The sequence below is a fragment of the Macrobrachium rosenbergii genome, chromosome 3, assembly GCF_040412425.1.
Source record: "Macrobrachium rosenbergii isolate ZJJX-2024 chromosome 3, ASM4041242v1, whole genome shotgun sequence".
Lineage (NCBI taxonomy): Eukaryota > Metazoa > Arthropoda > Malacostraca > Decapoda > Palaemonidae > Macrobrachium > Macrobrachium rosenbergii.
The window spans coordinates 44,880,949-44,895,724 of NC_089743.1; the positions used below are offsets into that span (position 1 = coordinate 44,880,949).

Here is a 14,776-nt window from a genome sequence, read left to right on the forward strand (position 1 = left end):
TCGGTGAGAAATCATCCTTTTATTGTCTGTCAGGAAGAAATTTCTTAAGAATAAAATAATTAATGCTATCTAATCACTTTCATCTCACAATGCCAAAGTTGATTAAAGGAATATTCGTAATAAATGCCACTCGAAATATAAGAAAACAAAAATAATAATAAAAAAAATAACTACTGAAACTATTCCTTATAATGCCGATAATGGAAATGGAGATAGTTAGGTAGACCACCTTTTTGATTTGATCCTTTCCTTGATCTGTTTTTTTTAATACCTAGAGGAAATAAAAAAAATGAGATGGTATATAGTTTCAAAAGTCCCATGAACATAGAAAATTCATCCTAACACGAAACGTCTTTGTCATTCTAGTGAAAAGTAGTTGTTGTCAAGTCACGTCGTATGATATCGAAATCATCTTTATGCGACAGATACAAATACAGTATGAGAACTTATGCCTTAAGGTGAACATACTATTCATAAGGAAAACAAATTTGTTCATTAGAATTATCTACAAATGAAAAAAAAAAAACCATGTATGCTATTCTTAAAATGGAAATCACACTCACAGAGTGTCTTCCATCAGCCTCAGGAGAACATTCTTACCATTCCTTTACCAATGCCTACTCGCAAGAGGGCAAGTGAAGTGACCACCCCTGCTACAAGGCAAACACTACCAACACAAACATGGCGTCATGACAGGCTAAAAGGTTGTCTGTGGACGAAACCACTGACAGTCTTAAAACTGCCACTGCCAGCAGTCACGTGTTCCCCGTCATAAGGTAAACACCGTCAGCAGTGCAGCGTCCCCCATCATAAGGTAAACACTCAGCTGTCAGCCACTTATGCATTCCCATCACATGGCGAGCACTGCCAGCAGATAGGCCTCTACACGTTTCCCAATCTAAGGCAACAACTGCCAGCAGTTATGCATTCACATCGCAAGGTAAACGCTGCCAGCAGAAGATAAGAGTGTTCCTGATCACAAGTCAAACAGTGCTGGGAGAGACGAACACTGACCATCGGTAGGCAAACGCTGCCCGTTAACATCCATGAGATTTCACTCCTAACTCTATTAATTTCATGTGATCACTTTTCACAGCTGAATTTCAGAATGTTTTTATCACATTATCACAAGTTTATCACAGAGTTCTAGGTGCACTCAATTGCGTGATGGGCAGTCTCGATCACAGATGGTCTAGAGTCCGTTTCACACTTAATGTCTCTGTTGTAGGATTTGAACTCCTCCTGCGACTGTTTGATGAGTTCGTCAGGAATCATGTACGTTGGGCTCTTTGGGTCGTAGTCAACATCATCGTGGAGTCCATCATTCCTTGGTATATGTTCCATGTCATCCATGCTGTTATTGTCATAGGTTTCTAGACTGCTTCCTGTAATAAGAGGATGCAATAAATAGTATCATTAATCCTAATCTAAAAAGCTATCAGTTAAAATGTAAATGGAAACAAAAGAAAACCTTCAAAGCTAAAACGAATATTTAACTGCTATGATACAAATACAAGAATTAAGGAAGGTGGTCTTCAAAATCATGGGGTGAAAAACACACCTGAGGCAATTGATGGGCAATAGTCATAGCCTGAAGATGATCCTGTAGGAGAGCGTTCAGCAGCAAGCTCTTCTTCTGGACTGGAAGGCTTACAACTAGTTGTTTTCCAGTGGGTTCTGCAAAGGACAAAGTCCATGTCAGATTATACCGTATGTGGCAAATAATCTTCAAGAATTCATGACATAAATTTCAACAAATGTATAAGCAATAACAACAGGCATTGTGACTCACCTTAATCCTGAGGCACTGATGTATTTTTTACTGCAAGTGTTGCAAGTATACGGTCTCTCATTTGTGTGCAATCTTTTGTGTAACTTCAGATGCACAAACTGGGTGAATTTAGCAGGGCACAAATCACATGCATAAGGCTTCTGTCCAGAGTGGAGTCTCATATGAGTCTTGAGGTTTGACGTTGAACTAAACCTCTTTTTACATATGTCACACTGATGAGGCTTTTCTCCTGTATGTACCAAATGATGCTTCTGAAGGTGAGCCAGCTGCGTAAAACTTTTAATGCAAACGCTACATTTGAAAGGTCTTTCTCCAGAGTGGGTTCTTAGATGCACCTTCAAATTAGATAACTGGCCAAATGTTTTGAAGCAGACATTACATTCATAATGCATTTTACCATCCTTTTTCTGTAATGGGTAAGGCAGAGAGCGATAGCCTCTGTTATTACTGGTGGGGGATGTTGATCCCTGTGATGATGGTGATCCTTGTGAAGAATGTGAAGAATTACTTGATGGTGGAGAATGCCCAGATGCAGAAGTTGGTATAGATATTGTAAGCCGATGATCAACTGGCATAGCACCTTGACTACTTGGAGGGAAGCTATTGTTGTTATTTCCATTGTAGCCATTGTAGGAAAACATATTGAAGTGAGTTGAAGAAAATATCTGTGAAACTGGAGTACGATATACAGAGTTATTTGTAGATGGCTGTGCGGCATATGAAACTTGTGCTGGAGGCTGTGGAGTGTATGGCTGAGTATCAGGCTTTGGAGGAGAGGATGAGGAGTCTGGTGAAAGCTGCTGAGTATTCTCAGAGCCAAAGTAAGTCCTTTTATATGAAACTTCATGGGGAGAGTCCCCTGAACTGCTTGTTGCACTGTCTGGTTTGTATGTTACATCATTAGGAACAGATATGTGAACAGGCTCTTTCAGGTCTCTAGGCGCAGGTGATGAGTGGGTAGTGTCTGCTTCATCCTTGCCACCCTGTCGGCGAAGCAAAATATTTTCCAATATTGAACCAGATGGTCGAGATGAGTTAAACTGAGTATCTGACTGCACAGGAACTCTGGCATCTGGAGGGAGTGTTTCTCGAGTATCTTGTGACATGGAGTGTCTGGTATCTGGTGCCATTACATGTCGTGTTTCTGGATGTCCAATGTGCCGTGTGTCAGGTGGTACTGGAAGTCGTGAATCTGGAGCTACAGTAATCCGAGGATCTTGAGGAGGCATGGTTGGTAACCTAGTTGGCATGGCAGTCACACCCGAGGGGAATCCTGGCACCCTTGACATTGGAGGTAATGGGAGTCGTCCTTGAGGGTGGTGGGGATCATGCTGCACAGGCAAACGAACAGCTGGTGGTAAACCCATGCGTGTATCAGGAATCCGTGGCTGGCGAACCTCTGGAGAAATGTGCTTAGTAATAGTGATACTGGGAATTCGACCATCAGGCAAAACAGACATGCGAGAGTCAGGGAACACATTGGTTGTGTGAGTATCTGGACGAGAGGTCTCTGGAACTCTAGGCACTTCTGCAGGCCGGGGCAAATCTGAAGGACGATGCATACCTTGGTCCTGCGCAGCATACCTACGAGGCACTTCGTGGAGAGGCTCCCGAGTACTTTCAGCACAGGCTTCATTTTCCACTCCTGTATCCATCCGAGAAGGATGTTCATTATAAGATGCATACTGATTTGGTGCAGTGTAGGGAGGCGTTCTCCTCATGGGTGGCGATGCCTGAACATCACGTTTATTAGGCTGACAAGATGTCTGGGACTTCCGAGCAACCTGGGGCATTGTTTGAGGCTGGGATTGGGATTCCAGGACAGGCGTCACTTCTGGTTCCATAATGCCTGGCTGACACTCCAAAGGTGGTGACATGGACTTCTCTTTCTCAGATGAGTCGGAGCCTGTAGATTTCGAGCGGTAATGATAAGCCCGAGACATCTTGATCTTCACTTTCCTGTACTCGTTCCGATTTTCACTTTCCTCTATTGGGGACGATCGAGATTCTTCCCTCCCCTTGTTACTGTAAACAAATAGATACAATAAATTAATATAACAATAAACATCTTCAAAGTAAACACAACATATCATATTATCCATGAAATGCAAAGAACGAATAGCGACGACCAAATTACCTGAAATCCAAGACGTAATTATTGTCGCCTTCAGAATCAGACGAATCTTCGGCTTTGATGTAATCATCATGATAACCATTGCTCATGTAGCCTTCATCCGATCGTACTGAGAGTCCAGGGGGCGTGATCTGCCCATTCTGAGAATCAAACTGAGTTGGAGAACCTACTGGAGGAGAGCCACCTGTTGTCGAAACTGTGGGCGATGACGTTGACGGACTCTCCTGTTCAAAAGCTTCTACGTCTTCTTCCTTAATGTCAACGTCTTCGCTTTGCTGACCTGTGGGAAATAAAAAGGAATACGATCAAGTCATTTTCCCTGGTATGAACATATTCCACACTTCAAGTAAGCAGTTTTGATATTGTACCTAATGGCCTATAACAACTCCAAGTGCTGGTCATTTGAAAAAAATGTGAATGTTTAACTTTTCACTTTTCCCATGTCACTGATTTTAAAGTTGGTATTCAATGGCGCCAAGCTATAGAAATTGCCCACAAATAGCTCATCATCCCAAATCGGTGTATAAAGCTCTACAATTAGGACCTACGAGAGAAAGTTGACTTACGAATTTTCTGAAGCATCAGCTCGCCAGTCAAGGGATAGTTCAGTCTTGTGGCAAACTCCTTGCAGTACCACACCAAAAGCTCTTGGTCCGGTAAGATAGGCTTTATGGTGTAGAAGTATATGTTGGTCTGAAATGGAAACACCTCTGTTAAAATTCATGCTTGATTGTTTTTTTTATTTTTTATTACTGACACAAAAATTATTTTCAATGTTTGAAAGGGAAAACAGATGGACCCTAAAGTATCTCACATCGTACATGTTCTATACATTTGTAAGGGGAAATACAGCTACAGATTCCAACGTAAAATGTGAACTCCATCTACATTAATAAAAGACAAATCAGTGATAATAATAATAATAATAATAATAATAATAATAATAATAATAATAATAATAATAATAATAATAATAATAATAACCATTTACCTTGTACTGACAGGCTATCAGGTTCTGTGCGTTGGAAGAATACGCCGGGTTGACATATCTCATCCAATTCGCCTTTGCGGTATCATATCCATCGATATAATAATAGAGCTCATTTTCTTTATAAACCTGCAAAGATGAAGTAAAAAAGACGATCGTGATTAGTTTTTATATCATAAATTATCCAATAACGATAAACTTCAGTTTTCATCTGAACAACTGAAGTCTGATTTTTTTCCTGACTAGAATCAGAAATACCATATTTTGTAGTTATGGATTAAATAAAAATACACATGAGGTGTGCATTTGTGATTTTTTTTTAGGTCGAAAACTGAGGATGAAATCGATTTTTTTTTTTTTGTAAAATAAACAAAATACTGGATATGCATCGATTAACATTCAGTTAGAACGACTTAACCTCGGTAATATGAACGGCAAAAAATATAAGTAATATTCACTAAAATTACGAAAAAAAACTACACGACGAAAATGTTAATTGGAGGAAACTACACAGTCTCGGAGATCTCTCCCCTTACGTGACACAACTTTCAATAACAACAGTAAACAACAACATTAATTAAATACAACAACAGTGGTAGCGTTATTAAGTGTGCGGGCGATTAAGGAATCAAGTTCTAATTTCAGACATATAATAATCTGAGTCACGACGAGAAGCACGGAGGGGAAAGAAAGAAAGAAAGAAAGAAGGAAAGAGGATTTAGGGGAGAATATTATTAGAGATGTATTATTAAAAGCAGATTGAAGTCTTTCATCATCTTCTTCTTCATAACTTTTACAAGACGTGACAACTGGAAAAAAATCTCTCCAAGTACAAGCTGGTCAAACAAACATCATGGTCACAGTTATTGCCTAGTAATGCATGCAAGTCACAACAAACATTTACGATGCGACAGATATCAAACATGTTCGAAAAGAAAAAAAAAAGTCGGAAATAATCATAAACCGGAACAAAAAAGCAAAGGAAACAATTCATTGGAAGAGAGAGAGAGAGAGAGAGAGAGAGAGAGAGAGAGAGAGAGAGAGAGAGAGAGAGAGAGAGAGAGGTGATCAGATGCTTTCTTACTCATGCAGTTTTTTAAATCTACGCAAAAAGATAAATAAATACTAAAGGCCAAATCAAATTAGGAAGGGGAAAAAAATATTGCAAGCATGCAAATTACCTCGTATACTTTGTGACCCGACAACCCGACCTACAGAGATTAGAGGAGAGAAAAAAAAACAGAACTGAATAACCGGTCGTTTTTATATAAACTAAAGAATCAATACATCAGGAGATTATCAAAAGAATACTGTTGGTAAAGACACAAGATGGCGGTGCGTCAGATACAAGCATTCCCATTACCAACAAAAAGTAAGTCCAACATTTTTTTTTTTAACCCAGGAAGCCAGTGCTTGCTTGCGTCTGGTTATCAAGTGCTAAAATAGAAACGATGAAGTATATGAAACAATAAAAGAAATAAAAAAAAAAACAATAAGTGAGAGGCAAAGACAGAAAAGTCCCTGAAAGCACAAAATTGAAACTGGTCATGTTAACTGAACAACGTTTGAGAATTTGTGTACTGATTCAGTACAAAAATGCTCAGTTGAATAATGCGTGAGAATTTGTGTAGTGATTCAATAAAAAAAATGCTTAGTTATTTGCAGAAAATAAACTGAAATTTAAGGCCATTGATAAAGAGAAAGTTCTGAGTGTCTTCCATCTTGGTTCAGGCAAAGTAAACTGATTAAATGAAATCCTCCACCAATGAATAAGTTAATGAATTCCAGACTAAGCAAACCCAGCCACCTGAGAGAGAGAGAGAGAGAGAGAGAGAGAGAGAGAGAGAGAGAGAGAGAGAGAGAGAGAGAGAGAGAGAGCTACAAAAATATTTGCAACTTACGTTCAATGTCAATTAAGACCCAAGCACCCCGCCATCACCTTTTACCTTTTGCATACGTACTCAGGAGAGAGAGAGAGAGAGAGAGAGAGAGAGAGAGAGAGAGAGAGAGAGAGAGAGAGAGAGAGAGAGAGAGAGAGAGAGACTGAACGGACAAGTAAAGGTGCCACTGAAGTCAAGGATGAAAAAAAAAAAAACCCACAGGGTGAAAAAAAATGAATTCTACAGTAAGCGTGAAAAGTCAGATTTAAAAACAAACTGAAGTAAAAGAAAAATAGTGAAAAAAGGAAATAAAGAAAAAGAGAAAATACTTATGTCCTACAATGAATACACCGATATGAAATAAAAAAAACAGATATAGAGGAAATGACAATACATACCCTCCAGAAATATTTGCGGTTGGCCGTCTTAGGCACTTCGTCCTTGGCATAGACGTGCCCCTTCAGGGGGCCAAATCTGGAGCCCCTGGGAATGTAGTCTGTGCTCCACACGCCCATGACCTGCGGGCGCACAAAAAAATATCATTAATAAACGTTAGAAATGTTTCTAGTCAAGGTCTGAAGGTCAATTAAAATGACACTGATACATTGAACCAAAGGTAACTAATTATTTTTAATTTTCCTATTTAATGAGAATGCTGAGTAAACATGATAAACAATACAAATCTTTGTAAACATTACAAATAATAACATTAATAGGCACAGCAAATGCGCAGTTGAAAATAAGTCCCCAAACAGCTTATTTACTGGAAAAAATAAACATAATGACTCTACAGTTCCTGTAAAAGCTTAAGTAATTAAGTAATTATGCTGTTAACAAATGGAAAACATGCACGCACAGAGAGAGAGAGAGAGAGAGAGAGAGAGAGAGAGAGAGAGAGAGAGAGAGAGAAATTTTATAGTAAATTGGGCTAAGAAATGAAAATGGAGACAAGAGAACAACTTGAGAGAGAGAGAGAGAGAGAGAGAGAGAGAGAGAGAGAGAGAGAGAGAGAGAGAGAGAGAGATTTTATAGTAAACTGGGCCAAGAAATAAAAATGGAATAAAAATGGAGACAAGAGGACAACTTTAGGAGAGAGAGAGAGAGAGAGAGAGAGAGAGAGAGAGAGAGAGACTCCAAAACCAAGTCGTGTCCTTACAGAACTTACGCCTGCCATGGTCTGCGACTGCTTCAGGACCAAGTTCTTCGGGAGGGACAGCATGGCGTGGTCCTTGCATCCTTCCTCCGTAGGGGAGTCGGGCACGTGGTACACGGCCTTCGACTGCCACTCCTCCTCCGAGATCGACTCGATGTCCCATTCTTCCGCCATCTTGGCCGGCTGAGGGGTACACGGAAGGAATAAAGAGGAATGAATCAAATGAGGAAACTCATCTTGGTCGGGAATTGTGTCAGTATTGATTGACATAAATGGACTGGGTATGATTTATGTGTGTGCGTTCGTGCGCGCAAATTTATGCAAGGGTGCACATTCATGCTATACACATACGCTTGCGAGAAGTCGAGTCGACAAACAATATATGGTTAAATCAAGCCGACAAAAACTATGAAAGTTGTGTATGAAAGTTAAATTAAGTCGACAATCAATGTATGAATGCTCAATCAAGTCGGCAATCGATGAATGAAAGTTAAATCAATCGACAAAAACTGTCGAAAATCAATGTATGAAAGCTGAACCAAGTCGACAATCAGTGCATGAAAGTTGAACCAAGTCGACAATCAGTGCATGAAAGTTGAATCAAGTCGACAAAAATTATATGAAAGTTGTGTATGAAAGTTGAATTAAGTCGACAATCAATGTAAGAAAGTTGAATCGAGTTGACAAACAATGTACAAAAGGTAAATTAAATCGACAAACAGTATGAAAGCTAAATCACGTACACAAACAATGTATGAAAGTTAAATTAAGTCCACAAACAATGTATGAAAGCTAAATCTAGTCGACAAACAATGTATGAAAGCTAAATTAAGTCCACAAACAATGTATGAAAGCTAAATTAAGTCGACAAAGTTGAAATAAGTCGAGAAACAATGTATGAAAGCTAAATCAAGTCGACAAACAATGTATGAAGGCTAAATCAAGTAGAGAAACAATCTATGAAGGCTACATCACGTAGGCAAACAACATATGAAAGTTAAATTAAGTCGACAAACAATGTATGAAAGTTGAATTAAGTCGACAAACAATATATGAAAGCTGAATTAAGTCGACAAATAATGCATAAAAGTTGAACCGAGTCGACAATTAATGCATGAAAGTTAAAGCTATCACAAATACCAATTGGAACTTTATCAAGTCATTTCCCAAGAAAATCTATATGATGACAAACGTATTTAATATATTATAATGTGACAGATTCTCAAAAGCAAATTTGGTCCAAGCACAACCCAAAAGCACTACTCACCATTTGTACGAAACTCTCAAAAATGACAGAAAAGCATGATTGGAGACCTCACACTTGCGTTATTCACCTCGCCACCTGGAAAAGAAAATAACGAGAATTGAAACCTTGCTTGCTGAACTCAGAGTTTCAACTGAAAAGAAAAAAAACTCTTCTATATTACAAAAATGCGAGTTTGTAGAGTGTGTGTGTGTGTGTGTGTGTGGCTGTAACTGCCTCTAAACTAATTAATATTTACAGTTTCTACCGAACACCCTCAAGGAATTTCTGGCGTTATTTTTCACTGAACACCTCTGTCAATTACAAAAACACGAGTGTGTGTGCGTGTTTCTGTGTGTGTGTGTGTGTGTGTCTGTAACTAACTCCAAATTCATTAATTTTTAAAGTTTCTATAGAACACTCAAAGAATTTCTGGGCTACTTTTCTGTACAGGCTTCGGAGAGTCCCATTAGCAATCTTTTACTTGATTTCTCCGGCTCTTTTTTTTTGTGGACATCTGCTAGCACCGAAAACAAAGTCACATAATCACCACCACACAGGTGTCCCGTAAACACCTGGAATCTACATGCTCTTCGTAATTACGGCCTACACCCGACCCCAAATGAACAAGGTAGCCGCCCCCCTCCCCTTCCAACACTCAGCGGGCTATACCTATGCATACTCCCCAAGCTCAATCCTGGGTGCCATGTCATCGCTTTGTTCAAGTTCATTGCCACCAGAGAGAGAGAGAGAGAGAGAGAGAGAGAGAGAGAGAGCGCACACACCTTCTCGTCGGCCACCGCTCGCCTGGTCTACTCTTCACTGCTCTTTTTTTCAAGTGGTGCTATGAGGCACATCCCCCCTCAACCCCGACCCCCACCCGACACCACGGGGGATTACATGTAATCCGCGTCAATTTCTCGTACCTTCTTCTTCTTCTTTTTCTTCTTCGAGATCCTTGCACCCTGCAGGATCTATTTTCTTCTGCGCCGAAATTCCTTTGATTATGTTCACGGCTCCTGGGAACGATTTACGTTGAAGGGAACTTTATAGCAATAAAACGCCTACCGTCCATTGCAGTGTGTAGTAACGATAACACAACACATGCGCCCTTTATTAGCATAGGCTACATACCTATGCATATATACTGTATATACATATGTTTATGAATAAGCCCATTACACACCCACATAACTTACTTATGTATCTTAATATATCCCTCTCTCTTTACAGCCACACATATATATACGTGTGTGTGTGTATATATATATATATATATATATATATATATATATATATATATATATATATATATATATATATATACATATATACTGCATATATAGATCACACCTCAAATAAAATGTCAGAACTGTTATTCACAAAATCGAACAAGATCTTTGCTACGGATGTCGGATACTTTGTCAGAGAGAGAGAGAGAGAGAGAGAGAGAGAGAGAGAGAGAGAGAGAGAGAGAGAGAGAGAGAGAGAGGGGGGCCAGTTTCGCTTATTAAAACCAGTCTTTTCCTATTTGTATATCTGGACTGTCTACTTGTATCTCATTTACATACCCTAGTGAATATTCATCACCATACACGCTTTGCTCAATTTTCTCAAAATACTTCAGTGTATTACCGTGAAATTCAAAATTCTTCTCTGTATAACTGTGAAATTCATTCGTTGTGTATACTTCTTACCTCATACGCAATTAATCATAATTCACAGTATATCATTAAATTGCAGCTAACGAAATACAGAAATATTAACTTCATTATTCATGAAACTTAGGTATATCATTAAGTTGCAGCAAAGGATATACAGAAATATATTAATCAAGATATATATTAATTAAAAGGTTTAGGTCAGGACAAAGGCATTTAGGCAACCCAATCTGTAAATAAAACAAAATTGTAGAATTGGAAAAATGAAAAGAATCCTTTCCATACTCTCTCTCTCCCTGTCTGCCTCTCTCGAACACATGTGTGGATGGAGAACAAAAAATAACTGTGTCACGAAGGCAGTCGTGTTCTACACATGTTTACCTGTATATTTCAAGAGCAACTACGCATTTCTGTCTGTATGGAATGTTTGACTCAGTTCGGAAGTTCTGACAAAGCTCATCCGACTCTTAACAGAGCTCCTCTGGGAAATAATACATCATCTTACTGTGCTTCGCTTCCTAAAGGCACTTATAATTGGTTTCCCTTAATATGGAGTGACCGAGATTTTGGAAAGGAAGGGCCTTTACATCCAGGAAGTGCCCGAGGGCGTGTAAAACAAAGATCAATGACGCAGTGCTTGTAGAGGGGTTAGATGACCTGGTAATGAGAGGTCAAGGTATGAATGTGGCAGTGACCTATGCATCAGACCGTCTAAGGAGCCATCACGTCTCAAGGAAAAGTTTATATATATATATATATATATATATATATATATATATATATATATATATATATATATATATATATATATATATATATATATATATATAAACCTGCCTTTCAATTGAAGGACCTGATATAGCCCGATGTGATTCATATATATATATATATATATATATATATATATATATATATATATATATATATATATATATATATATATATATATATATATAATGTATGTATTTGTGTGTGGAGAGAGAGAGAGAGAGAGAGAGAGAGAGAGAGAGAGAGAGGTGTTATGGGCAGGAGAAAAGTGTGGGAGGGGGCCGCGCAGAAAAGGATTATAAGGAATGCCTACGTAGATGTATTGAGAAGGGAGGGAGGAGGAAGAGGAGGAGGAGGAGAGGTGTTGGGGAGGAGGAGGAGAGAGAGAGAGAGAGAGAGAGAGAGAGAGAGAGAGAGAGAGAGGGGGGGGGGTTCCCAAAACACCTTGCACGCAGCTTCGAATCAATAATACATTATGTGGGCGACCTGAAGTCAATGACCCAGGTTTCGTTAATATGTCCTTCGGACGGTTTCGATTCGACAGCCTTGTATAAATATAGATACGGATATTTTTTTTTAAACTGACAATATTCTATAACCACAAATCAGTGAACTCAATACACAAAGTATTAATTCACAGGTAATAAACGGATTTTATATATCCATATGATTTTTATTTAGTTACTGAAGAGCTTATTGAAAGTTTATTGATTCTAATCTTTCAAGTTTTCCTCCGATGCCAGTTGACACCACCTGTGCCACAAATGGTCTATATATTAATGGACGTTTCCAACCAATCACGAAAGAGATTTGGAGGAAAAGCGGACTGGAATTTTGTTTGCTTCTTGTCGTGAGTTCGCTGTTTTAGGAATTCAGCTTCTGTGCAGATATATACATATATAGATGAGTAAATGAATTAAGAAATAAAAGTACGTGGTTACAAAAGGGCTGTATTCATGTATGGCGAAATATCAGAACTATCATGAAGATTGGGTGAGTATATATACATATACATACATACATATATATATATATATACTGTATATATTTATACATATGTATATGTATATAAGTATAAATATATATATACATATTTATATACATACACATAGAAAGATACATATATACATACATATATATCTAAACACAAAGATCCCACACTGCCCAGAACACCAAAACAAGTTAATCGATAAAGCAAAGCGCCTGAAAACACGACACTTGAGAACAACTTCCAAGTGTTTTGGAGTGCCTACAAAGGCGCCCGAATAATCGAGCTGAGGGGGACACTGAGAGAGAGAGAGAGAGAGAGAGAGAGAGAGAGAGAGAGAGAGAGAGAGAGAGAGAGTACAATTCCTCGGGAGTCCCGCACACAGACCGACCTTGCCCTAGTCTGTGTAGGATGACCCTGCTACCGCTACCGCCGCCGTCACCGACGGAGATGGCGATCTTGGCACATATCGTATGGAGGTCAAGGTGCTGTTGATGTCAATGATAACAGTGTGTGTATATACATACATACATACATACATACATACACACATATATATAATGTATGTATATATAAAGTGTGTGTATATATATACATATATATATATATATATATATATATATATATATATATATATATATATATATATATATATATATATATATATATATATATATATATATATATATATATATATATGCCTTAATTCACAGGCAAAGAGTTCGTGCAACGACGAAAATCCTCTCCCCTGCCCCCGCCCCTCCCCCGACACGTTCGTAAGGAGAGGAAAAGTTCGTGACTGGATTCCCGCCGAAAGGGCGAAGTGAAAATTGTCAATTGTTGGTGTCTTTTGCCCTTAACTTTTCTGTATGTATGTATGTATCTTTTCCCTTTAACTTTTCAGTACGTATGTATGTGTGTAGGTATATGTATGTATCTTTCCCCCTTAAATTTTCATTATATGTATGTATCTTTTCCCCTTAACTCTTCTGTGTATGTGAGAAGACTATGCTTTGTCTCACTGGGATCAGTTTACATAATGGATGTGTGTATGTATGTATGTATGAAATATACATCCAATGCATAGGACGAAAAAAATAACTTATTCTACCCTGATAGGATATATAGTATATAATCCTAATGCACGCATATACGTATCTGCGTATGCATACGTTTGCAAAGCGCACAGACGATTCATCCACTCTCATTGGAAGCAGTTAATCCTTACGTATGCATTTATGAACGACGTGTGCATAAAATACACATCCAGCGTCCAAAGCACCGTAGAAAGAACAGGCAGTATTCCCCCCCGGCTAAAGATAGACACGAGTTATCGATTTTCACGGCTTTGATTGACGGCTGTTGAACACCGAAGAAGAAGAAGAAGAAGAAGAAGAAGAAGAAGAAGAAGAAGAAGAAGAAGAAGCTAGTAGCCCAGACCTGACGGTAAAGGGAAAATGAAAGGTGACGGACTAACAGACTGAGGTTATACAATCTTTACCTTAACGAAATGAATGAAGTATTAATAACGCATATATGTTTCGCACCATCATTTGAATGTACAATCCACTGGTGGGGAAACAACAGCAAAAAACAAAAACAACAACAACAGCAACAACAGTATAAAACAATAACACTCGATGACGAGGAAACGACACTCGGTAATCCTCTTAAAGTTTGGGTCCGTCTTCGTTCCCCCTCGTCCTGTTCCTGCTGCCTCTGTGCCTATCGAACCTCCCCATTCGTAACAAAGAAACTCGACTGAAATCTCGCAAAAATCAACAAACCGCCTGGCCCGTCAACTCGAACATGTGAGGAAGAGAATTCAGAAGCCATAGATACAAGACAAAACACTGCCGGGATGGAAGGGGAGAGAGAGGGGGTTAGTCTTCCTGCAAACAACAAAGAAACAAACGAAAGATCGGTTCTCTGTCTGTCTGTCTGTCTCTCTCTCGGAGGGTGGGAGGGGAGGGGGTTAAATGGGAGGAAATTGGAGGCAAACGATCGTTTAATGGCGGAGTCATCAAGACAAAAACCGATCAAAACAATCAAGTGCCAAAAGCAAATACAAAAACATTACACAAGGCACTGCGTCACCTAACTCAGTATGCGGGAAGGGGGTTGGGGGGGGAGGAGAGAGAGAGAGAGAGAGAGAGAGAGAGAGAGAGA

General features: G+C 38.9%; 1 protein-coding gene across 11 annotated transcripts in view; it reads right to left on the minus strand.

The window, feature by feature from the left end:
- The window catches only part of Blimp-1 (PR domain zinc finger protein 1), a 68,325-nt gene continuing 53,549 nt past the window's right edge, over positions 1-14,776 (minus strand). For 4 of the 11 annotated variants that reach the window (XM_067131610.1, XM_067131576.1, XM_067131565.1 and 1 more), the window contains exons 2-11: positions 9,215-9,289; positions 7,951-8,130; positions 7,193-7,312; positions 6,096-6,125; positions 4,918-5,043; positions 4,493-4,619; positions 3,930-4,206; positions 1,793-3,817; positions 1,562-1,677; positions 1-1,385 (exon numbers count right to left, since the gene is read on the minus strand). In XM_067131610.1, coding sequence (XP_066987711.1) covers positions 1,147-1,385; positions 1,562-1,677; positions 1,793-3,817; positions 3,930-4,206; positions 4,493-4,619; positions 4,918-5,043; positions 6,096-6,125; positions 7,193-7,312; positions 7,951-8,130; positions 9,215-9,217 — 3,243 coding nt within the window. In that variant the 5' untranslated portion in view covers positions 9,218-9,289 and the 3' untranslated portion in view covers positions 1-1,146. The remainder of the gene's footprint in view (positions 1,386-1,561; positions 1,678-1,792; positions 3,818-3,929; positions 4,207-4,492; positions 4,620-4,917; positions 5,044-6,095; positions 6,126-7,192; positions 7,313-7,950; positions 8,131-9,214; positions 9,290-14,776) is intronic. The other 7 variants (XM_067131635.1, XM_067131652.1, XM_067131645.1 and 4 more) reach the window with 3 other exon arrangements.